General features: G+C 70.2%; 5 protein-coding genes across 14 annotated transcripts in view; 1 reads left to right on the top strand and 4 right to left on the bottom strand.

Annotated features, from left to right (window-relative positions):
• DAG1 (dystroglycan 1) overlaps window positions 1-2,640 on the bottom strand; it is a 37,700-nt gene extending 35,060 nt beyond the window's left edge. The window contains exon 1 of the mRNA XM_072044070.1: window positions 2,486-2,640. The gene's annotated coding sequence lies outside the window, so the exon portion shown is untranslated. The remainder of the gene's footprint in view (window positions 1-2,485) is intronic.
• A 400-nt stretch (window positions 2,641-3,040) lies between these two features.
• Window positions 3,041-6,893, top strand: MST1 (macrophage stimulating 1). Of its 2 annotated transcripts, none has more exons than XM_072044066.1 (18): window positions 3,041-3,170; window positions 3,272-3,410; window positions 3,495-3,607; window positions 3,683-3,797; window positions 3,959-4,095; window positions 4,172-4,292; window positions 4,373-4,491; window positions 4,572-4,734; window positions 4,812-4,942; window positions 5,023-5,125; window positions 5,206-5,342; window positions 5,432-5,467; window positions 5,541-5,652; window positions 5,740-5,817; window positions 5,882-6,028; window positions 6,104-6,210; window positions 6,446-6,585; window positions 6,657-6,893. In XM_072044066.1, the coding sequence occupies exons 1-18, from the start codon at window positions 3,116-3,118 to the stop codon at window positions 6,816-6,818; spliced, it is 2,115 nt and encodes a 704-aa protein (XP_071900167.1). In that variant the 5' UTR covers window positions 3,041-3,115; the 3' UTR covers window positions 6,819-6,893. The 2 variants fall into 2 exon arrangements, with proteins under 2 accessions (XP_071900167.1, XP_071900166.1); XM_072044065.1 differs by having other exon boundaries at window positions 4,569-4,734.
• A 48-nt stretch (window positions 6,894-6,941) lies between these two features.
• Window positions 6,942-11,137, bottom strand: LOC113845017 (acylamino-acid-releasing enzyme-like). Of its 3 annotated transcripts, none has more exons than XM_072044062.1 (21): window positions 10,834-11,137; window positions 10,643-10,766; window positions 10,489-10,570; window positions 10,326-10,401; window positions 10,080-10,213; window positions 9,864-10,004; window positions 9,690-9,781; window positions 9,554-9,594; window positions 9,362-9,483; window positions 9,180-9,240; window positions 8,979-9,073; window positions 8,845-8,896; window positions 8,676-8,764; window positions 8,440-8,581; window positions 8,225-8,302; window positions 8,072-8,152; window positions 7,903-7,991; window positions 7,634-7,824; window positions 7,451-7,553; window positions 7,272-7,378; window positions 6,942-7,193 (listed from the first exon to the last, which is right to left on the bottom strand). In XM_072044062.1, the coding sequence occupies exons 1-21, from the start codon at window positions 10,994-10,996 to the stop codon at window positions 7,073-7,075; spliced, it is 2,184 nt and encodes a 727-aa protein (XP_071900163.1). In that variant the 5' UTR covers window positions 10,997-11,137; the 3' UTR covers window positions 6,942-7,072. The 3 variants fall into 3 exon arrangements, with proteins under 3 accessions (XP_071900163.1, XP_071900162.1, XP_071900164.1); XM_072044061.1 differs by having other exon boundaries at window positions 8,464-8,581; window positions 10,834-11,011; XM_072044063.1 differs by lacking the exon at window positions 10,643-10,766 and having other exon boundaries at window positions 10,834-11,075.
• A 68-nt stretch (window positions 11,138-11,205) lies between these two features.
• LOC113845085 (acylamino-acid-releasing enzyme-like) lies at window positions 11,206-16,029 on the bottom strand. The gene is made up of 22 exons (XM_072044064.1): window positions 15,931-16,029; window positions 14,923-15,052; window positions 14,714-14,840; window positions 14,523-14,616; window positions 14,366-14,441; window positions 14,126-14,292; window positions 13,918-14,055; window positions 13,742-13,833; window positions 13,616-13,656; window positions 13,409-13,530; window positions 13,248-13,308; window positions 13,076-13,173; window positions 12,946-12,997; window positions 12,783-12,871; window positions 12,570-12,708; window positions 12,414-12,497; window positions 12,256-12,336; window positions 12,075-12,163; window positions 11,775-11,965; window positions 11,602-11,704; window positions 11,424-11,530; window positions 11,206-11,357 (listed from the first exon to the last, which is right to left on the bottom strand). Exons 1-22 carry the CDS (start codon window positions 15,940-15,942, stop codon window positions 11,252-11,254), a joined length of 2,199 nt encoding a protein of 732 aa, XP_071900165.1. The 5' UTR covers window positions 15,943-16,029; the 3' UTR covers window positions 11,206-11,251.
• A 1,326-nt stretch (window positions 16,030-17,355) lies between these two features.
• BSN (bassoon presynaptic cytomatrix protein) overlaps window positions 17,356-22,231 on the bottom strand; it is a 66,147-nt gene continuing 61,271 nt past the window's right edge. For 3 of the 7 annotated variants that reach the window (XM_072044054.1, XM_072044059.1, XM_072044060.1), the window contains 7 exons: window positions 20,126-22,229; window positions 19,080-19,804; window positions 18,662-18,755; window positions 18,420-18,563; window positions 18,192-18,244; window positions 18,021-18,117; window positions 17,356-17,863 (listed from right to left, as the gene is read on the bottom strand). In XM_072044054.1, coding sequence (XP_071900155.1) covers window positions 18,204-18,244; window positions 18,420-18,563; window positions 18,662-18,755; window positions 19,080-19,804; window positions 20,126-22,229 — 3,108 coding nt within the window. In that variant the 3' untranslated portion in view covers window positions 17,356-17,863; window positions 18,021-18,117; window positions 18,192-18,203. Of the gene's footprint in view, window positions 17,867-18,020; window positions 18,118-18,191; window positions 18,245-18,419; window positions 18,564-18,661; window positions 18,756-19,079; window positions 19,805-20,125; window positions 22,230-22,231 lie in introns of all 7 variants that reach the window. The other 4 variants (XM_072044055.1, XM_072044056.1, XM_072044057.1 and 1 more) reach the window with 4 other exon arrangements.

The raw sequence follows: 22,231 nt of genomic DNA, 5'->3' as shown, positions 1-22,231 counted from the left end.
AAACTTTCATCTGAACGCCTACTTAAAGGGCGGGCAAGGTCAGGAGGCAATTTTCCCAAAGAAAACCCCAAAGAGAAACTAAACAGCGTCCACCTGCAGGACTCAAAGATCTACTGCCGTTCCCAAGCCCACCAGCACCAGGGCCGTGCCTCTCCCTCCTGCTCCTCCAGGCCGGGCCTGCTGTGTGTGAGAGCTCCTTCCACGCCACGATTCGGGTGAGGAACTCGCAGCAAGGTAACTGGGAGCGGGGGGAGCAAGAAGAAAAGCTCAGCTCGGCAGAGACCGGCAAACAGCACGCTGCCACCGCGTGCGCGGGACGAGCACCTCGCCCCTCCAGGAGCACTGAGCGTGCCCCCAGCCCGGCCCGAGCCACGCGCAGTGAGGCCGGGCTCCTTGGTGAGCCCCCCACAGCCACGCAGAGCACAGAGGGAGCTGCAGGACGTGGAGGAGAAAGCCCCCCATGCCGGGCACAAGGGGCAGAGGGGGGACACCCCCGGGCACCCAGCTCTCGGGGCAGCGCTGTGCCAGCAGGCCAGCTGCACGCTCGGGAGGGAGGCGGTGACAAAGAAGGCAGAAATGCCAAATATATACAGCGCCTGCCCCGCTGGCAAGATGAGCTTCCATCCAGCAAACTGACCCACGGACAGCTTTAAGCCAGCTGGGAAGTGCAGGGAGATAGCAGATAGAGACATGCCCTGGGAGAGGAAACGCACCCATCTGAATGACTCCTGCAGGTTCAGGTGTTATCTTCCCTTCCAGCAGCACCTCGGCAGTCTGCCCAAACTTACTCGCCCTCGCAGAACAAGCCCTAAAAGCCCCGGTTCTTGGGGCTGATCTTTGATTTTTCACAGCTCAAACACGGTCACAGCGAATGGGGTTTAAGGTACGCAGCTCTCCAGACGGCACAAACATCCTAAGAACAAACATTTGCAGCATACCAAGACCTCAGATATGCTGGGTCAACCCAACTGTGTTTATCTGTATTTTGCCCAAATTGCTGCTGAAGTACTCTGAGCTCAGGGAGCAGCAGCCTCCCTCCCACCCTCCCTCCCCGCCGCTCCAGCAAGAGGCCAGAAGCAATCGGCCGGCAGCCTACGAGCAGCGCAAGGGATGCCAGAGACATTTATTTACACAACCACTGCTTGCCCAAGGAGAACTTTGAGTTTGCATTTTCCTTGTTCAAATTAATCATTACCGGAATTAATTCCTCCATATCAGTCCTCAGCTCACGGGAGGAAAGGCGCAAGCCACCCAGAATCAGCCCTGCAAGGAAACTTTAGGACGGCTGTCACCGCCGAAAGCAGCCGTCCACAGCTCCCCCCGGGCTGGCACAGCGTGCTGACCCCCTCCAGGACAACCCCCACCTTATTTCAACCCAAACCATGGATCAGGCAGCGAGACACCGCTCCTGCTGCCATGCCACACTGCCAGGGGGGCTGGGGGGCAGCACAAAGCACCGAGGCCCCTCTCCTCACAGCCGTGGCCATCGGCTCCCACGGGCACAGAGCAGGGCACGGCGCTGCCCCCGACACCCACCCCGGCTGCCGGGGCTGGAGACACGCGAGGATTCCTCCCAAGCAGCTGCCTGTGGAGGATGAGCTAGGTTTGGAGGATGAGGTCGGGTTTGAGCCCATTCCTGCCGTGTGTTTCACAGCACGAGCTGGGGGTCTCGCTGTACCTGCTGAGGGTCCAGCTCCGTCTCTTGGGGTCACCAAGCCCAGCGCAGCAGGCAGAGAAAGGAGAAGATTTACGCAGAATTTACTGCCTAGCGTCAAGAAAGGGGCGGCTGTAAGGCAGCGGGCACCCCGAGCACCAGCACCTCACTGTCCTGTTAGCACCGGGTGCCCAGGGACGGTGCTGGGGGTCCCGCAGCACCAGGGCACGGGGTGTGGGGGGGCAGCGGGGCTGTGCCCAGCTGTGCCCCGAGCCCCCCCGGCTGGCACAGCGCCCTGCAGCTGGGGCAGGGCATTGCCGGGACGGGCACCGGGAACAACGAGCGGGGGGGCCCCGAGCCCCCCACCCCCACCTCCACCCCCCGCAGCCCCCGGGCGGCTCCGTGCGGCCCGGAGCCGGGCCGGGCCCCGCCGCCTGTTGCTGGGGGGCGGCCGGGAGCCCCCGGGGGCCGTCTCCCCGCGGGGGGCGGCAGCCCAAGGTCAGCCCCGCCGAGCCGAGCCCCCCCCCCCGGCCGGGCACAGAGCTCCGGGACCCCCGGCCCGGCCCCAGCGGGGGCGCACCCAGGCCCAGGCCCAGGCTCAGGCCCAGCGCAGGCCCTGCCCCTGCCGGGCCCGTTCCGCCGCCCGCTCCCCGCAGCCTCCGCGGCGCTGCCGCCGCCGCCAGGCCCGGCCCGGCCCGCCCGGTAGGCCAAGGGCAGGGCGGCGCGGCAGGTGCCACCGGGCGGCGAGGCGAGGCGAGGCCCGGCCGCTCCGTCCCCACCTCCCCCTCCCCGCCTCCCCCCCTCCCTCCTCCGGGTCCCCCCCGTGCTCACCGGGCCCCGCGGCCGCTCCCCGAGGCCGCTCCCCGCCGCCAGCGGCCCCGAACCGAGCGCACGGAGCGGGCGGCGCGGCGCGAGCGCGACCCCGCGCGGGCGCGGGCACGGACCCGGGGGCGGGGCCTCGGCGGCGCCTGGCAACCGGCGGCACGAGCGCGCCGCGGCCAATCCGCGCCCGCCGCCCGCGCCGGGCCACGCCCCCTCCCGGCCCCGCCCCACGTGGCCGCGCGCGCGGCACCGCCCCCCCCCCAGCTCCCCGCCAGGCCCCGCCCCTTTCGCCGCGGCCGCTGCCTCCTGGCGCCGCCGCCAGCCCCGCCCCGCACCTGCCGCTGGGACACGCCCCCGGGCAACAGGCCACGCCCCCAACAGGCCACGCCCACCAATCAAACCACGCCCATACCCAACAGGCCACGCCCCTACCATTAAGCCACGCCCCCAGCATCATACCACGCCCCTAGCATTAAGCCACGCCCACCCCCACAGGCTCCACCCCATCCACCAAGCCACGCCCCTTCCATCAGGCCACGCCCATTCCGCTAGGCCCCGCCCCCTTCCTCCAGACCACGCCCACTTCCCAACAGGCCACGCCCCCTCCCGCCAGGCCCTGCCCCCCCCCCCACCAGCGCCATGCCGGTGCCGCGGGTGCTGCTGGCTGTGGCCGTGGCCGTGGCGCTGGGTGCAGGTAGGGCCGGGGCTGGGGGGGGGCAGGAGGGTCTGGGCAGCCCCGGGGGGGCCCCATCCTGCCCCGTGCCCCCCGTGCCCAGCTCCCGCTGTGCTCCCCAGGCTCCCGCTCGCCCCTCAACGACTTCCAGCGCCTGCGGGCCACCGAGCTGCTGCCCCTACCCCCCGAGGCACCGCCACCGCCAGAGCCAGGCCCGGCCGAGCAGTGCGCCCAGCGCTGTGCCACCAGCCCGGCCTGCCGGTGAGACACCAAGCGGGTGAGCCCCGTGCCCCCCGGTGCCACCCCATGTCCCCCCCGGTGCCACCCCGCTGTCACGCCCCGCAGGGCCTTCCACCACGAGCGGCAGAGCCAGCTGTGCCAGCTGCTGCGCTGGACGCAGCACTCGCCCGGCGTGCGGCTGCAGAAGAACATCCACTGCGACCTGTACCAGAAGAAAGGTGGGCACCGGGGCTGCACGCCGGGCACCCGCCCACTGCCCGCCTGGCCCTAACGCCCTGCCCGGCTCTGCCCAGACTACCTGCGGGACTGCATCGTGGCCGACGGCATCAGCTACCGCGGCACGCGGGCCACCACCGAGAAGGGGCTGCGCTGCCAGCACTGGCAGGCCACCACGCCGCACGACCACAGGTGCCACCGCACGCCCTGCCGCCCCCCCCAGTGGCCGTGGGCACCAGCCCTGGGCAGCACGGGGCGGTGGGACACGGGACGGGGCGGTGTGGGGTGATGGGTGCGGGGTGGGGGTGGTGGGGACGGCGCTGGGGCGGTGGCACTGACCGGGGGTGGCGCAGGTTCCTGCCGTCCCCACGCAACGGGCTGGAGGAGAACTACTGCCGCAACCCCGACCGCGACAAGCGGGGCCCCTGGTGTTACACCGTGGACCCCAACGTGCGGCACCAGAGCTGCGGCATCAAGAAGTGCCAGGATGGTGAGCGCCGCGCCCCGGGGACGCCCCGTGCCACTTGTCCCCGCCACCGCTGAGGCCACCCTCCCGCTGTTGGCAGCCATCTGCATGACCTGCAACGGGGAGGATTACCGGGGCTTCGTGGACCACACCGAGTCAGGGACCGAGTGCCAGCGCTGGGACCTGCAGCACCCGCACAAGCATCCCTACCACCCCGACAAGTACCGGCCCGGGGGCGCGCAGCCACGGTGCTGGCACGGTGCCTGTCACCCTCACCCACTGCTCCCCGTCTCTCGCCCAGGTACCCCGAGAAGGGTCTGGATGACAACTACTGCCGCAACCCGGATGGCTCCGAGCAGCCCTGGTGCTACACCGTTGACCCCGCGCGGGAGCGCGAGTACTGCCGCATCCGCGTCTGCAGTAAGTCCCCGCTGGTGGCACACAGGGCCAGGTGTCCTCGCTGCCACCCTCACCCCGCTGTTCTCTGGCCACGCAAGCAGAGAAGCGTCCGCGGCCCCTCAACGTCACCACCAACTGCTTCAGGGGGAAGGGCGAAGGCTACCGGGGCCGGGTGAACGTCACCGTGTCGGGCATCCCGTGCCAGCGCTGGGACGCGCAGGCACCGCACCGGCACCACTTTGTGCCCGAGAAGTACCCGTGCAAGTAGGTGTGGCGGGGCAGGACGGGGGGGCCGTGGGCAGCACCCGTGGGCACGGGCACGCAGCCGGCTGCTCTGCCAGGGACCTGCAGGAGAATTACTGCCGCAACCCCGACGGCTCGGAGGCGCCGTGGTGCTTCACCACCCGCCCCAGCGTCCGCGTTGCCTTCTGCTTCCACATCCGCCGCTGCGACGACGAGCTGGGTGCTCAGGGTGAGCCCCGCTGCCCTGGGCGTGGGGGTGCCCCCGTCAGGGTGCCCGCCTGTGACAGGGCGCTCCCTGCCTGCCCCCAGAGTGCTACCACGGCCACGGCGAGACGTACCGCGGCCACGTCAGCAAGACGCGCAAGGGCATCACGTGCCAGCGCTGGGACGCGCGGACCCCCCACGTGCCCCAGTGAGTGTGTGCAGGAGCCTCCCGGGGGCTGCGGCACGGCCACGGGGACGGGGACAGAGGTGGTGACACCCTCCCGGCAGGATCTCTCCCGCCACCCACCCCGAGGCCCACCTGGAGGAGAACTACTGCCGCAACCCCGACAACGACAGCCACGGCCCCTGGTGCTACACCATGGACCCCCGCATGCCCTTTGACTACTGCGCCATCAAGCCCTGCTGTGAGCCCCGGCCCCGCCGAGCCCCCCCTGCCCCGCGGCGTGCTTGTGGCCACCCCGCTGCAGCCACCCCCTTGCTGTTCTCTCCGCAGCCGGCAACGCGGTGCCGTCCATCCTGGAGAGCGCGGGTAGGGACGGGGGGACGCCGGGTGCCACGCGGTGGGCGCGGACCCCACCGGCTGACGCCTGCCGTGTGCGCAGAGGCGGTGACGTTCGAGCAGTGCGGCCGGCGGGACGAGAGGCTGCAGCTCAAGGGGCGCATTGTGGGCGGGCAGCCCGGCAACTCGCCATGGACCGTCAGCATCCGCAACCGGTGAGCGGGGCACCCCGTGTGCCAGCACCGCTGCGCCGCCAGCCGGGCACCCCCTCGATCTGCCCCCCCTCATGCTGGTGCCTGCAGGGCCGGCGTGCACTTCTGCGGCGGGTCCCTGGTGAACGAGCAGTGGGTGATCAGCATCCGCCAGTGCTTCTCGTCCTGGTGAGCTTGGGGACAGCACGCAAGGCGCTGGGCGCCGCCGTGCCCTGATGTCCCCGTCCTGCAGCGACGCGGACCTGTCAGGCTACGAGGTGCACCTGGGGCTGCTGTTCAAGGACCCCGGCCCTGCAGACCCCGACCTGCAGGCCATCCCCATCGTGCGCATCCTCTGCGGTCCCTCTGAGTCCCACCTGGTGCTGCTGAAGCTGGCGAGGTGAGCAGCCGAGCCCCGTGCCCTGGCACTGTTGGCACTGGCACCACGTCCCCTACACCCCCTGTCCCTCTGCAGGCCAGCCGTGCTGAACAAGCGCGTGGCCCTGATCTGCCTGCCACCTGAGCGCTACGTCGTGCCCGCGGGCACCATCTGCGAGATCGCCGGCTGGGGGGAAACCAGAGGTACCCCATGTGGGCAGCCCCGGCCACGGCATCCCCCTGCCCGCACCATCCCCATGCAGTGGCACCTCCATGCCCACAGCCTCCCCGTTGTCGTGTCCCCCTGCTTGCAACACCCCCTGCCCACAGCATCCCCCTTCCCGCAGCATCCCCCTGCCCATCCCATGACACCCCCTTCTCACGCCCTCCCCCTTCCATGCCACCCCCTGCCGCCGCCCCGGGGACTGGCACCCTGCAGGCACGGCCGACAGCCGCGTGCTGAACGTGGCCCAGCTGCCCGTGCTGGCCCACGGCGAGTGCCAGGCGGCGCTGCGTGGGCGCCTGAAGGAGAGCGAGCTGTGCACCGCCCCGCTGCGCTCCGGCGTGGGCGCCTGCGAGGTGAGCGGGGCCCGGGGGGGCTCGGGGCCACCCCCCAGGATGGGGGTCACGGTGTTCTTTTGGCCCCGCAGGGGGATTACGGAGGGCCCCTGGCCTGCCTGACTGCCGACTGCTGGGTGCTGGAGGGGGTGATCACCCCGTCCCGCGTCTGCGCCCGCACCGACCAGCCCGCCCTCTTCATCCGCGTCTCGCTCTACGTCGACTGGATCCACAAGGTCATGAAGATGGTCTGAGCCGGGCTGCGGGCGGCTGGAGGGGTGGCACCCCCCTGCCTGCCCCCCCGATGCCAATAAAGGGTGTGGAGCCAGCCTCTGTCTGTGTTGCAGCGGGGCCAAGATGCACAGGACAGCTCTGCACCAGGTGGCACATGTTTATTTAGAGGCAAGCCCACGTCCCCATTTCCATCCTGTGCCGTCACTTGCTCCGCTCTCCTCTGGTCCCGGTGCCATCCCCAGGACCCCCGGGCACTCCAAGGCCACCGCAGGTGCTAGGGGCTGTGCCGGGGCTGTCTCAGGTGTTGGAGGAACCAGCGGGCACAGTTCCCAAAAACATCAGCCTCCGTCTCTGTGCCTGCCAGTGCATGGCCGCCCTCTGGGTACCACAGCAGCCTGGGGGTGGGCAGGGGATGCTCAGCCGGTGCCCCAGGGCTCCCTGCCTGCTCCCCCCAACCCCTGCGCCCCACTCACCGTGTCGGCACCCCCCTGGCCCGCAGCACCCGGTACAGCTCCACCGCCTGCGTGGGGCTGACCCGCCGGTCCCGGGCACCCACACACAGCAGCACTGGCGTCTGTACCTGCGGCACGAGCAGCGGTGGGTGCTCAGCCCCCAGCCCCGGCCCCCCCGCGTCCATCCCCCTGTGCCGTACCCGGTGCGCCTGGGCGATGGGTGAGCGCTGCAGCATGGTGGCTATGTCCTCGGCACCGGGCACCCGCTCGAAGGAGTAGGGCAGCCCCAGGGACACGTAGCGCCTGTGGGAGGGAGGCAGCGAGGTGGTGTGGTGCCCAGGGCATGGAGCGACGCGGCACGGCGTGGGGTGGGCGAGCCTCACCAGTCGGGGATGTCGGAGGTGCCCAGCAGGGCGGGCAGGTTGGAGACGGGGTTGCGCAGGGCGCACGCCTGGTAGCGCTTGGGCTCACGGGCGAGGAGGTGCAGGGCGATGAAGGCTCCGTGGGAGCCGGCGAGCAGGGCCAGGCGGTGTGAGTCAAGGGGCTCGCTGTGCAGCGCCTGCTCCACGGCCAGCTGCGGGCGTGGGGCACCCCACGGTCAGCACCCCACCCCGACAGCACCCCCAGCACCCTGTCCCAGCGCCCCCCTGACCTGTGTGTCCGCCACATCCTGCTCACCCACACGGGACAGCAGGGACTCGATGCTGGCCTGCCCGAAGCCCAGGGAGCCGCGGTAGTTCACTGGGGAGAGAGCGTTTGTGGGGTGCCACATCCCCAGCGTGGCACGGGGGACACCTGGCGCCGGGGTCCCCAGCACTCACCCAGGAGCACAGCGAAGCCCAGGCGGCACAGTGCGGCCATGCTCGGGCGCCAGCGGGCATCGAAGACGGCGTGAGGGCCACCTGGGGACAGCGGGGACATCACTTGGGGTGCCACCAGCAGCGCAGGGGTGTCCCCGCTGCCCCCTCACTCACCGTGGGGGCACACAACGAGGGGGTGCGGTGCCTTGCTGCCCGGTGGGCTCAGCAGCAGCGCCTCGAAGGGCTGGGTGCCTGCACCGAGGAAGGGGCCCTGCTCAGCCCCCGCTGCCCTGCATACCCAGTGTCCCCAGGCCCTTCCCACCCCCCTTCACCCAAGGGCCCCCAGCACCCAGTAGCACCCGGGTGCTTGGGGGCCCCTGGGCGCTCACCGCACGGAGCAGAGCTCTGCCCACCGCAGGGAGGCCGAACCATCAGGGTTTTCCAGGTGATGCCAGGCACCGTTGGGGCATCCTCCACTGTCACCCAGCGCAGGGACAGCTCCTGACCCAACGGTGGCAGCTCTGCCACGACCTGGGGACGGGCGCTGAGTGGCACCGGGGCACCCCTTTCCCTCGGCAAGGTGTCACGGGCACCGCGCATGGTGCCGTGCTACGGCGCTGCTCACCAGGCGGGGTGGGCGGTGTGGGGCCGAGCAGGTGGCCACCAGCAGGTCCCACTGGATGGTGAGCAGCTCCCAGCACCCTTCGGGTGACCCTGCAGACAGCAGCACCCCGATGGCCGCCGGGGCTCACCCTGACTTGCCAGCGAGCCTCCAGCAGCCAGGCGCAGCGTACCAGCAGTGAGGTTGGTGACAGTGGCTGCCTCCGTGTCCACCAGCAGCAGGTCCTGCGAGGGGACAGAGCGCGGGATCCCAGGTCACCACAGGGGCCGTGTCGCAGCCCTGCTCTGTCCCTGTCCCCCAGCTCACCGTGCGGCTGCGCTGCGGGGTGCCCAGCAGGGCTCGCCGGCTGTCGGCTGCCCAGCACCGCGGCGGCAGCTCCGTGGCGTAGATCCCGGTGAAGGCTGTGAGCAGGGCAGGGCACTGGTGAGCTGGGGTGGGGGCCCCCGGCATCGGGGGGTAATCCGACCCCCCAGCAGCACCCAGTCCCGCTGGCTGCGTGGCTCTCACCGCCCGTGGGCTCCTGCACCACATCAAGCACCGTCACCGTCTGCCGCTTCTGCCAGGTGAGCTGGGGAGAGCCAAACCCCGATGGGGAAACTGAGGCACGGGGGATTTGGGGACCGAGAGGGATTTGGGGGACAGCTCCTGCCCAACAGGGAGGGGCGGCCCAGCACGCGCAGCCCCCTCACCATCCGCAGCTTCAGGCACTGCCGGTGGGGCCCTCCCACGGCCCCCTCCAGGTAAAGCAGGCGCTGGCCGTCGGGGCTCAGCCGGGGCGAGCAGGCGGCACGGGGCTGGGCTGACAGCAGCTCTGTGGGCAGCGGGGTCAGTGCCATGGGGACACTGGGGACCAGGACCACCCTGATCTCCCCAGCACTCACCGCAGCGCCTGCTGGCCACTTCCAAATGGAAAATGCCCGACCTGGGGAGGAGCAGTGGCTGTCAGAGCTCCGTGGCTACGTCAGCCCTCACCGTGCCGGCACAGCGTGGGCAGCGGGGTCGCACCGGGGGGCTCACCTCCTGTTGGAGCAGGCGCTCAGCCCCAGGCGGAAGGGCTCGTGCCACCAGCCCACGAACACCACGCCGGTGTCATCCGGGGACCACAGAGCCTGCGTGAGAGCTGGGCTCGTGCCGGAGCCACGGGGCATTCCCACTGACCCCCAGGGCTCTGCCCCCCCTCCCCATCCTGACCTGCCCGGGGGAGACGTGCTCGGGGACGCCCTCCAGCACTGAGACGCTGCTGCCCTCGATGTCCAGCACGCAGAGCACGGGGACGCTGCAGGTGCTCAGCGCCTCCCCCCAGTCCTCGCGGTACACGAACTGCTCGCCCTGCTCACGGCGTGCGTGGTGTGGTCACTGGCACGCTCACCATGCACGTGGCACGCTCACGGGACGCTCACCACCCACCTCCTCCTCCTCTGCCGGCCCGGCTGCCCCCGGCACAAGCCACGGGCTGGGTTTTGGTGGCCTGGGCTGGCTCCTCTCGGCCACGTAGAGCAGCCGCGTCTCCGAGTGGGACCAGGCCAGGCAGGCGAAGGGCCCTGGTGCGGGGACAGGGTGCCAAAGCCCAGCGTGGCACGGGCGCAGCCAGCGGGGCCACCAGCCGTGCCACCCTCACCTGCACCCTGTGGGTGTTTTGGGAGGGGGCCCTACCCTCTGTGTAGACCCTGCCGTGCTTCCCCAGCGCTGTCAGGTCCACGCCGTGGCTGCGCCCACCTCCGTCCCACACCTGGGCGAGGGGGGGGGCTGAGCACAGGCACACCGTACCCACAGCACCCACCTCCCCTCCCCAGGCATCCCCGGGCACCCGCGTTACCTCCAGCACCTCGTGGCCCTGCAGCGGGCAGCGGGCGAGCACGGCGCGGCGCTGCCCCGATGGCGAGTCCTGGCTGAGAAGCCTGCGGGCGGCAGGGAGGCTGCAGCGGGGGCACGGCCGCACTGCCCCGTCCCGTCCCATCCCAAAGCCCTACTGGTGGCAGATCTCGGCGCTGAGCGCTGCCCGGCTGGCAGTGAGGCTGCCACCCGCCCGCTGCAGGCTGTAGTGCCGGCTGAAGCGCAGGAGCCGCCGGCGGCGCAGGTCGGGCTGGCTGCACTCTGTGGGACGGGGACGTCAGCGCCCGCCCGTGCCAAGAGTGCCGGGGGCGCGCGAGCCCCAACTCACCGGTGTAGAGGAGAAAGGCCTGGCCCCTCCCTGCGGCACCCAGTGCGGCGCGGGTGATAGCAGGGAAGCGGCTGAGCTCCCGGTAGCAGGAGCCGGGGTGGCTCTGCAGCCCCTCCGCCGGCTCCCCTGGGCTTTCCATGCCCCACCGTCTCCCCGAGGCCATGGGGCCGCTCCGCCGCCGCGCTGGGCCGCCGCCGTCTGCGGCTCCACAGCGGGGCAGGGTGCCAAGGCATGTGCCTGGCTGGGGGCAGTGCCAGACCCGCTGCCTTGTGCGCACCCGGGGGGGCTGCGGGGTGCTGGGAGCTGGCAGCGGGACATCTCCACCCTCTGCGGTGTGACCGGCGGCCGCAGCACCATCACGGACAATCCCAGTGCTGAGCTACACCGTTTATTGGGGAGTGACAGTGCCGGGGGCCTCTCAGCACCGCAAGTGCTCCAGCAGCCACTGCACGATGTTCATGAAGCCGTCGGCTTCGGCCTCGACGCCGGCCAGTGCGTGGTTGTTCCCTGGGTACCAGAGCAGCCTGCAGGGCAGAGCGGGGTTAGCGCCGTGCCCGCAGCCCGCTCCCCAGCACCCAGCCCCTACTCACCGCGTGGGGACACCGCGGGTCTTCAGGGCACGGTAATACTCCAGCCCCTGCTTGGGGGGCACACGGAGGTCGTCCTCCCCCAGCATCAGCAGCACGGGCGTGCGGACCTGTGGGGGGCACGGCTCAGTAACACTGCCATGGGTGGGTGCAGGGGATGGGGACAGGGACGGGGCTGTACCCGGTCAACGTAGCGTATGGGTGACTTCTGCAGCATCTCCGCCCACTGCGCTGGGTCCGGCAGGGCAGCCGGCACGTAGGGCAGCCCCGTCTCCGTCAGGCACCTGCGGGCGAGAGGCAGGGGGGGCACGTGCAGGGCTGGGGTCGGGGGGAGCCGGGGGGCGCAGCACTCACCAGTCAGGGATGTCGGTGGTGGTGGCCATGGAGGCGATGTTCACCACGGGGTTGCGGACCACGCAGGCGTGGTAGGTGTCGGGGAACTGCCCGATGAGGTGGCACGCCAGGAAGCCCCCGTGCGAGCCGCCCACCACGGCCACCCGGCTGGAGTCCAGCAGCTCCTCCTGCAGCACCCGCTCCACGCAGAGCTGCGCCCGCAGGGGACAGGCGCCGGGGTGGGGACGTGCCCACACCCGGGTCTCCCTCCCTGGGGGTGCCCACAGGGCCAGGGGGCTCGCACGTCTGCTGGCACCGTACCTGCACGTCCCGCACGTCCTGCGTGCCCACGTTGCCCGGCAGGGAGTTGACGCTGTCCTGGCCGAAGCCCAGCGAGCCGCGGTAATTCACTGGGCGAGACGGCGTCAGAAACCTCCTGCCCCCCGCCCCGGACCCTGCGGGCACTGCAGGGGTGCCGTGCCCCAACGCCCCCCCCGCTCACCCAGCAGCACGGCGAAGCCCACGCGGCACAGCACGGCTGGGTACAGCATCCACCCGGCAGAGAAGACGGTGTGGGGTCCCCCTGCGAGGGACGGGCAGCGGGGTGACACCGCGCAGACACAGCCAGCGCTGCGGGGGGGCTGGGGGGCGAGCTCTCACCATGGGGCATCACGACCAGGGGGGGCTTCTGGGCAGTGGGACCCTCGCTCGGGCGCAGCAGGATGGCATCGAAGTCCAGGCCCCCTGCGGGGGTGGTGGAGGCAGGGTCAGGGCTCAGCAGGGACGGGTGAGAGCCCTGCTGCCCCCGGTGCTCACCGTACTGGGGGTTCTCCTGCTCCGGGGGGGGCTGCAGGGTGCGGATGCTCCAGCTGATGCTGGGCACGGGGGGTGCGTCCTGCAGGCACACCCACTGCACCTGCGCCTCCTGGCCCGCGCTGGGCAGGACAGCGACTCTCTGCGTGGGGAGAAGCTTCAGTGCCAGCGGCCGGGGGGCTGGGGGTCACTGTGGGGACGGGGACGGCACCGTACCAGCGTGGGGGGGCAGCTGGGGGTGGAGAACTTGGCCACTAGGAGGTCCCGGTCGATGGTGAGGACAGACCAGCTCCCCTGGGGCGCACCTGGGGAGGACGGGAGGCTCAGAGCTGCAGGCAGGACCAGCCCCAGCCCCAGCACGGCACAGCACGGCACTCACCGGCTGTCAGAGAGGTCGTGGCACCCGTCTGTGTGTCCACCACAAACACGTCCTAGGGGCAGGAGGGCAGAGTCCAGCCGGGCACCACCACGGCCCCGCCACGTGTCCCCGTGTCCCCGTGTCCCCTTACCTGCTGGCTGCGCTGGGCCGTGTCCAGCACAAGCCTCCGGCTGTCGGCCGCCCAGCACAGCGCCGGCAGGGCGCTGCAGTAGATGCCGGGGAAGGTGCCTGCGGGGGGAGCGTCGTGGCTCAGCACCCCCTGCACCCCATCTCCCCAGAGCTCCCCGCGGGGCCGTACTCACCCCACGCCTGCCGCGGGACGGCCTCCAGCACGGTGCGGGTCTGCTCGGTGTACCAGTCGTACTGCGGGACACACGGGCCGGGGGGGCTTTGTCGGGTCCCATCCTGCCCACCAGCCCCCTCTGAACCCCTCCCGGGTGCGTTTTGGGGCCCAGCTGCTCACCATGAGGAGGCGGCTGCACTGCTGGTGGGGCCCCAGGGCGCTGTTCTCCAGGTAGGCGATGCGGCAGCGGTCGGGGCTGAGCCGCGGGGACCACACGGCCCTGGTGTCATCCGAGAGCAGCTCTGCGAGGGGACGAGGGGACGCTGAGAGGGTGCAGGGGGCTGGGGGAGAGCGGGCACTGCTGGGGGCTGGGGGAGAGCCACTCACCACAATCCCCACCCGTCAGATCCACGTAGAAGAGTGCTGAGCTGCCGGGGAGAGGGGGACCGTCACTGCGGGGCGGGCTGGGGGTCCCCCAGGGGTTTGGGGTGCCCGGGGAGGACCGGCACTCACCGGCGGTTGGTGCAGTGCCGCAGCCCCAGGCGGAAGGGCTCATGCCACCAGCCCACGAACACCACGCCGGTGTCTTCTGGGGACCAGAAGGCCTGCCCGCAGGGAGACGGCGCCGCTCGGTGATGGTGTCACCCATTTCCCACCACCTCCCCCGTCCCCGCTGTCCCCATCCTGACCTGTCCGGGGGAGACGTGCTCAGGGATGCCCTCCAGCACCGAGACGCTGCTGCCCTCGATGTCCAGCACGCAGAGCACGGGGACGCTGCAGGTGCTCAGCGTCTCCCCCCAGTCCTCGCGGTACACAAACTGCTCGCCCTGCGGCACGGCCCCATCAGTGCCACCCGCGGGGCGCGAAGCCGTCACCCCGGGGGTGTCGGGGACCCACCTTGAGGGGCGCGTCCGGCTTCTCGGGGCGCTCCAGGTCCTCATCCGTGGAGCGGTCCAGCTCCGGCGCTTTGCTCTGGAAGAAGGACTCGGCCTTGGGGCGCTTCTTCTCCGCCACGTAGAGCAGGTGGGTCTCCGAGTGCGACCAGGCCAGGCAGCCGAACTGGTCTGCGGGGAGGCTCAGGCACCGGCCGCCCCATCCCCGGGGTCCCCCAGGGCCACCCCAGCCCTCGTCCCTCACCGTCATCATAGATGCTGCCGTGCTTGTCCAGCGCCGTCAGGTCGATGCTCTTCACCTTGCGGTTCTGATCCCACACCTGGGGGCGCAGGCACGGGATGGGGGCAGCCCGAGCCCCCCGCCCCTTCCCTGCTGCATCCCCCCCCGGCCCCCAGCTCACCTCCAGGAACTGCTTCTCCTTCTCCTTCTCCTTGCCGGCAGCCTTGCGCAGGACGGCCTTCAGCGCCCCGCTGGGGGACTCGCTGCTCAGCAGCCTGCGGGAAGGCCCCCACGGCCCCACGTCAGCCCCATGGCCCCAGCGGTGCGGGGACATGGGGCATGGGGGTGACGCGGGGCACGGGGGGGACGCACTCGTCCTTGATCTCGCAGCAGGTGCCGGCGGGCCCCGCGTAGACGATGGAGGTGGCATCATGGAAGACGAGGTACTGCCGGCACGACTTGATGGTCTCCGCCCGCGCCAGGTCCCGCTGCGACCACTCTGCGCGGGGACAAGGGGACGGGGTGAGCACCCCCGGCATCCCCCTCCCCGCGTGCCCCCCGCCCCGTCCCCGTCCCCGTACCGGTGTAGAGGCTGCAGTACTTGCCCCCGTACTGGGTGGTGACGTCCGGGCCCAGGCAGGCGGTGCTGAGCCCCGGGTGCTGGCTCAGCTCCCGGTACAGCCCCGCCACCTCCTCCAGGCTGGGCAGCACCTGCGGGACCGGCGGGCTGGCTGCGGGGCACGGGGCTGGGACCAGGGGCATGGGACAAGGCTGGGGGAACAGGGTATGGGGGGGGGGACCTGGGGGGGGCAGGGTATGTGGGGGGCAGTTATTAGGGTACCAGGGCATATGGGGGGGGCTATTGGGGTACTAGGGGGTATGGGGGGCTGCTATGGGGGTACCAGGGCATATGGGGGGGGGCTATGGGGGTACCAGGGCACACGGGGGGGTACTACTGGGGTGCTAGGGGACATGGGGGGCAGTTATAGGGGTACCAGGGCATATGGGGGGGGGGTATGGGGGTACCAGGGGACATGGTGGGGGGCTATCAGGGTACCATGGGATATGGGGGGGGCTACCAGGGTCCCAGGGCACACAGGGGGGTGCTATGGGGGTACCAGGGCACGTGGGGTACAGTTACTGGGGTACCAAGGGACATGGGGGGGGGCTTCTGGGGTCTCAGGGCATATGGGGGGGGCTACTGGGGTACCAGGGCACATGGAGGGGGGGCTACCAGGGGCTATGGGGGTCCCAGGGCACATGGGGGGGGCTATGGGGGTACTAGGGGACATGGGGGGCAGTTATTGGGGTCCCAGGGCACTTGGGGGGCTATGGGGGTACCAGAGGCCATGGAGGGGGGGCTACCAGGGCCTATGGGGGGGCTATGGGAGTCCCAGGGCACACGGGGGGGCTCCTATGGGGGTCCCGGGGCACATGGGGGGGGGCACCTGCGGGCCCCGCGCAGGCACCGGGGGGGCTCCGGGCACGGGGGGGGGGCTCTGAGGGGGGGGGGGGGGCAGCGGCGGGGACGCGCGCGGGCCGGGCCGGGCCCCCCGGTGACGTCACCTCCCCCCCCCCCAGCCCCTCACCACCGGCTCCATCTCGCGGCCTCGGGGGGGGGGCGGCGCCGCTTCCGGGGGGCGGGGCGGGGCGGGGCCCCCCCGGCCGCGTTACAGCGCCCCCTGGCGGCGCGGGGTGGGGGGGGCGCTACCGGAGGGGGGGGACCCCAACCCCGACCCCCCCCCCCCCAAAAAAAAACCCCCAACCCCCCCGGGGCAGGCACGAGGCGGAGGCGGGTTCAGACCAAGTCCGCGTTGTTTTATTCCGTTCCCACAGAAACACCTGGGGGGGGGTCGGGGGGGTGGTGGAGGGGGGGGGGCGACTCGTGGTACGCGGTCACGACACGGCGGCGGCACGGGGGGGGCACGACGGGGCTCACAGGGCACGGCACACACGCACACCGTCACTGGGGGGGGGGCACGCGGCCCCCCCAACACCCCCCCGCCCCCCAAAAAGGGGCCCCCCCAGCCCCGGGTGGGCGGCTGGAGGTGTGCTGGGGGGGGCCGGGGGGGGCCCGGTGCCGGTTACACACTGTACAGGTATTTACAGCGCCGGGGCTGGGGGGGGGGGGGGAGCTGCGGCCCCCCCCCGGGCCCCTGTAGGGCGGCCAGGTCCTCTGCATCCCACACCGCCAGGAGCCGATGGGGGAGGGAGGCCGGCGGCCGTTTGAAATAATAATTTACAAAAAAAAAATCAAAATAATCATCATCATAAAAAAATAAATAAATAAAGAGTCCAGGCGAAGGTAGAAGCGAGCGCTGTCGGGGGGCGTGCGGAGAAGCGGCGAAGCCATGCTGTACGGCGGGACGGGCACGGGGCACGGCGGCGACCCCGCGGCGGGGCGAGCAGGCCACGGGCTGCGGCTGGGGCTGGGGGCGCGCGGGTGGCAGGGGGGGGGGACAAGGGGGGGGGACCCGGTGTGGCGGTGACGCCCTTGGCACGCCACGTTGGAGCTGTCGGCTGCGGCCGGGGCTCGTTCCGGAGCCGTGGTGTTTCGTTGCATAGAACACGGGACGGGGTGCGCGGGGCACCGGGGCCGGCGGGACGGGGGGGCGCGAGGAGCGGGGCGGCCGGGCACGCCGCGGGGGTGGTGGGGACCCCTCCGCCGGTGCCAGCGGGCCCCCGCGTAATGGCTTAAGAAGGACTTGAATTGCACAGTAAAGAGGAAGGATATCGGCAGAGGCTGAAGCTCTCCTGATCGTCTTCGGTGGATTGTGCTCTTGGTGTGGCCTCCTGCACTCTATTGCTTCTACAAACAACAGCCCATGTGCTAACTCGTCGCACAAAGCAAAGAGGGAAGAGGATTTGGTACAAAGTCAAATAAAAAAATCAATGAAATGAACCCAAAGAAACAAAAAAATGGAAAAATAAAAAGCCCGTCCCCCCCCCCCCTTCCCCGACAACACCCCGTTTCCCCCCCCCCGGTGCAGATGAGGTATACACAGAACTCAAAGTGGGATGATTAAGGCTGTTCTTCAAAGAAAAGGGGTGCCCGGCAGCGGGGCGCGCCGGCTGCGTGGCGAGGGCGAGCGTGGCCCTTTGAATGCTTCGAATGGCTTCAGGGCAGCGCCCGGCGTTGGCAAAGGCCAGCCCGTGTCTGCGCTGCCTGTCAGAGTCCTATGGCCTCGTATTTCGGTAGTGAAACAGTGTTAGGTCCTAACGGGGCGCGCCCACTCCCCGGGGGGGGGAGCAGGCTGCAGTGCAGGGGGGCCAAGGGGCCGGCAGGACAGAGGGGACGGAAGGGTGGCCCTCGGCTCGCGCGGAGGGGAAAAACCTATGAAGATGCCAGAGCTGGGGTTCGGAGGGAGCAACTCTGCGTATAATCTTGAGAAAGGGCCGCGGGTCCCGGCACGGCCCCTGGGCAAGCGGGGGTCCCCCCTACGCGTGCCGCGCCGGAGCTGCTGCTCGCCGCTGTCTGCTGCGTGAGGTCCGGCACCCAGGGGGTCACCCTGCTTTCCAAAGCTGCTGAGAGACAGAGGGACAGGGGTCAGGGAGGGGATGGGGACGCTGCCACCGGGCCGAGCGACAGGAGGTGATGAGGGCACCATGCCACAAAGGGCAGGAGCATCTGGAGCAGCTCCTGGTGCGGAGCTGGGGACGGCCCCGGGGGGCGGCTCACCGTTATACCCAGAGTCTGGCGCCGCGTGCTGAGGCCGCTGGCTTCTTCATAGGTTTTTCCGCTGCAACGACTCGGTCTCCACTCGCTTCCCCAGCTCCTGCGGTGGGAGGGCGTCAGGGCACGGCAGGGCAGGGACGCACCGGGGCGCGGCATCGGCGCCGCTCAACTCACCTTGTGCCGTTCTCACCAGAACGAAGTGAATTTCTTGCCAAAAGCTGACACCGCTGCGGGGAAGCCGGAGAAGCGTGAGGATAGAAGTGTCCTGATGCATCCCATGCCCAGACCCCAAACCAAAGCCATCAGACTGCGATGCTGGCGCATCCCGATGGAGGCTCCCGGCCCCCCCTGTGGTGCCTGACCCCGTCCCAATGCATCGCCGTCTGCGGGGTGCACCCTTACCTTCAGTCAGTTTGCCTGCTTGTTCTGCTGCCCCTCCCGGCAGGATTTTGGAGAAAACGCTCTCTCCTTCCACCCCAGGCTGCCCTGTGCCTGTGCTGGCAGGGCCACGGGGTCCGGCTGCCCTCGGCCCAACCTTGCTGTCTGCTGGGGGACAAAGGAGGCTGCTGTTAGCAGGGAAAAGCCCCTTGGGGGGGGGCAGCCAGGCAGCACGGGGCCAGCCCTGTGCCTCGGGGCGCACTGACCTGCTGCTCCTGGGGGCTGAGCCGTGGGCGCTCTCCCCGGTTGCTGCGGCACCTTCACCGCGGGTTTGGGCGCGTCCGTCTGCTCCGCTTTCTGCTGTGAGGCACAAAATGCCTTTAGGCTCTCACCCCCCCAGCCGGGACGGCAGAGCAGAGCACCCTTTAGGGTGGTCCGGGTGGGTGGGAGGTGATGCAGGGCTTGCTGTGGCAATGCCCGTGTACTGCTCCCCGGGGAAAAAACGCAAAGTGCGGTGGGGAAGTGGCCCCACAGCTCCAGAAGAGGCAGGGGCGCAGGGCTGTGCACCCTCCTGAAGGGTGCCATCTGGGGTGGCACGTGCACGGACATGCACATATGGGTCCCCTTTTGGTCCCCAACCCTTCCCCTGGGGCTTGCAGCAGACCCAGCCGTGCCCATACTCACCTGTGGCCCCGGGTGCCCACCCGGCTGCGCGTGCGGTGCGGCCGGTGCCTTCCCCGCAGCCTGGCCTGTCCCCGGCTGCTGCTGTGGTGGCCGGGACGAGGCGGGTCCCTGTGTCCTGGGCTGTGCCGAGCCCGCCGGCTGGGCAGCCTGCCTCGCTGCCGGCTGCTGCCGCGCTGCCTGCTGCCCAGCCTGCTGCTGCCTGCCCGCCGGCTGCTGCGCGGGCGTTGGTGCCTCTGATTTCTGCGCCGGGGCAGGTGCCCCGTGCGGCTGCGGCGTCTTCGGCGTCTTCTGGGGCTCAGCACCGTGGTGATGCGTGGCAGGGCGTGACGGCGGGGCGTACTCGGAGGCGCTGGGGCCGTACGGTGCCGTGCCGCGGGGCTCGGGCTGCTGCGCCTTCTTGGCGGTGGCCGGCGGCGCGTGGCCACGGGGCTCGTGGCGGCCGGGCTCCCGCGGGTGCTGCTTGGCCGAGCGGCGCGGCTGCTCGTCGTGGCGGGAGGAGGCGGCGTGGCGCCCATAGTCGCCGTGGTGCCGGTGCTCGCGGTGCTGGGGGTAGTCGTCGTGCTGCCACGGGTCCTCGTCGGGCAGCTCGTCGTAGTCGTGGTAGGTGTGCTTAGCCGGGGGTCTCTTCTGCGAGGAAGAGTGGCCGCCGTAGTGCCTTACCCGCTCCGACCGCACCTCCCTGGGCTTATCAAACCAGTCTGTCTCCTCCTGACCCAAATGATAGGCTTCAGAAACCAAAAACAAACCACAGTCAATCTCTCGCTCCGCAGGCGGGAACGCAGCCCGGGCTGAAGCCATGCAATGAGGCAGGAGAAGGCAAGCAGCTGGTGACACACACAGGGGACAGCCCGCGCCGGCAGGGACAGGGTGGGGCACCGCGCAAGCACCGGGCAGCGCCGGCGAACATCAAACACCCGGACAAGGACTGGAAAGGGGGGAGGAAGGCACGTGTCAAGCAAACTGAGGCCGTGAGAGTGTCTCTGCAGACGAGCATGCCCCGGGGAAGCGCCATGCTCTGGGTGCTCACCACCACGGGTAGCTGTTACCTTCGCTGTCCGAGACAACGCAATGGGAATCGTCCATGCCGTAGCCCTCCTCGTGCTTGTACGAGTGGTTCCTTGGCACATCTTTGATGTGCTCTTGCACATCAGGCAACGAGTGGCTGGAGCAGAACTGGGAGCAGGGGTCCCCTGACGACTGTGGGCCAGGGCCCCCCGCCGAACGCGACCCCCCCACTGACTTCCCCAGGGGGCTGATGGGGCTCTCCTCCTCCGAGGGCTGCGTGCGGACCGGAGCCCGGCCCCGGCTCTGGCTCATGCTGAGGGACGAGGGTTTGGAGCTGCCCTTCTGGGACCTCTCTGCGCCCTCCCGCTCGTAGGACTTGCTCCGGCTGACGGTGTCACGGCCGGAGGACTTCTCCAGCCCGTAGCCAGAGGAGCGAGTTCTGCTGCCAGTGGAGTAGACCCGCTCCTCCTCGTCCACCAGGTCCCGGCTGGACACGCCATAGTACTTCTGCTGCTCGTAGACGTTCTTCTTGAGGCCATAGGTAATCTCGTCCTGCAGCTTCTTGGCCCTGGAGGCCACGTTGCTGCTGCTGACCGACGTTGTCACAGCGTAGGAGGCCAGGTCTGACTCCACGTCTTTGGCTTCTTCTATGGGAGAGAACTTGGAGATCTTCTGCTCCATGCCCTGCTTCCTGTGCTTGCTGCGCTTCGAGGAGACGACAGCGGGTGCCAGATTCTTGGACGAATGCTTTGGCAGTGCCACGCCGGAGCCATGCTTGTCCGCTCGCGAGGAGTGCCGGTACTCACCGTCCCCATAGTAGTAGGAGCCCGCGGAGCTCCCCGACACCCTGCCATTGCTCTCCACGCCCCGGTGGTAGCTGTTCTTCCCGCGATGCTCGGGGCCGTGGTGGTCATAGATATCCTCCTCGGACTCCTCCTCCGCTTTGGCATAGCAGCAGGGCCGGCCGGAGCCCTCGGCATCCCCCAGCTCGCTCTTCTCTTTGCCGTGGCGGCCGTTGGCGCCCGTGCCCCCCGGCTCCGCTTTCTGCCCGTCCACAGCTGGGCTCTCCTTGGTGAGCTCGCTGATGTCCTCGATCATCACGTAGTTACGGGGGATGTTCTGCTCCAGGTTGGTGTAGAGGGACTCGGAGGAGAAGCTGGCCGACGGGCCCTGCGTGACGCCAGCCCTCTCGGCCGGCCGGGCCTCGGGTGCCTTGTACTGCTCGTAGCCGCTGCTCACCGCTGCGGCGCTGAAGGTGGCGTCGGGGACGGCGGAGGAGCTGGTGGCCGCGCCGATGACCTCGTAGTTGGTGGGGATCTTCTGCTCCAGCTCAGCCAGCGAGGTCTGCCGTGGCTTCTGGTGCGTGTCCGACGGGCTCTGGAAGAGTGCGGGCTGCGCTGCAGGCACAGCGGCTGTGCCAGCGAAGGCGCCCTGGGCTTGGTAGGGGTTTTGGGGCCGGAAGCCCGGCTGGGCCGGGGTGCCCAGCTCCGTGTACGCGGCCCCGGGGGCCGGGAAGGCGCCGGGTGAGGCGAAGGCGGGCAAGGGGGCAGCCTGCAAGCTGTCCTGTGCGGTGCTGGCAGCGGGGAACTGGGGGGGCTGCGGGCGCGTGGGCTGGAAGGCGGGGGGCCCCGGCGGGGCCGGGTAGGGGTAGGCGCCGTAGGAGGCGGCGGCGAAGTCGGGGTACTGGGCGGCGGGCGCGGGGCGCAGGCTGGCGCTGTCGTAGGCGGCGAGGCGCAGGCTGTGCAGCTCGCTGTCCGACAGGTAGTCCCGGCGGTCGGTCAGACCGCGCAGGTAGGGGTGGTCCCGCGTGCCCCGGTCCTTCAGCAGCGACTCCTTGCGCTGCGTGATGCCCAGCTCCAGGTACTTCAGCTTGGCGTCGATCTCCTTCTCCTCCTCGTCCAGCTCCGCCTGCTTCTTCCGCAGCTTCGTGGACTCGTGCTCCACCAGCTTCAGGTCACGGTCCAGCTCCTTCAGCAGGCTGGCCTTGGTGACCGGTGCCCCGGGGGGGGCCTTGGGGGCCAGGCTGCCCAGGTAGAGCTGGGGGGTGGCTGGGCTGCCCAGGGGCACGTGGGGCTCCTCGGGCGGCGGGCTGGGCAGCGTGCGCTTCACCTTGCGTGCCAGCGGGCTCGACTGCAGCCCACCCACCT

The sequence above is a fragment of the Anas platyrhynchos genome, chromosome 13 (genome assembly GCF_047663525.1).
Source record: "Anas platyrhynchos isolate ZD024472 breed Pekin duck chromosome 13, IASCAAS_PekinDuck_T2T, whole genome shotgun sequence".
NCBI classification, from domain to species: Eukaryota; Metazoa; Chordata; class Aves; order Anseriformes; family Anatidae; genus Anas; species Anas platyrhynchos.
Note: the sequence above shows the minus strand (reverse complement) of the source record. Positions and strands in the feature narration are given on the sequence as shown.

Bases quoted from the DNA above. Each gene is read 5' to 3' on its own strand.
- MST1 (XM_072044065.1), top strand. From the start codon at position 3,116: ATGCCGGTGCCGCGGGTGCTGCTGGCTGTGGCCGTGGCCGTGGCGCTG. The intron at 4,096-4,171 runs GTGAGCGCCGCG...CGCTGTTGGCAG, and splicing joins CATCAAGAAGTGCCAGGATG to CCATCTGCATGACCTGCAAC. The intron at 4,735-4,811 runs GTAGGTGTGGCG...CTGCTCTGCCAG, and splicing joins CCCGAGAAGTACCCGTGCAA to GGACCTGCAGGAGAATTACT.
- LOC113845017 (XM_072044062.1), bottom strand. From the start codon at position 10,996: ATGGCCTCGGGGAGACGGTGGGGCATGGAAAGCCCAGGGGAGCCGGCG. The intron at 10,571-10,642 runs GTAGGGCTTTGG...TGCCGCCCGCAG, and splicing joins AGCGCCGAGATCTGCCACCA to GCTTCTCAGCCAGGACTCGC. The intron at 9,782-9,863 runs GTCAGGATGGGG...GCTCTCACGCAG, and splicing joins AGCACGTCTCCCCCGGGCAG to GCTCTGTGGTCCCCGGATGA.
- LOC113845085 (XM_072044064.1), bottom strand. The intron at 12,998-13,075 runs GTAAGGGGACAC...TCCTGCCCCTAG, and splicing joins CGGCCCAGCGCAGCCAGCAG to GACGTGTTTGTGGTGGACAC. The intron at 11,705-11,774 runs GTGAGTGCTGCG...TCTCGCCCGCAG, and splicing joins ACCACCGACATCCCTGACTG to GTGCCTGACGGAGACGGGGC.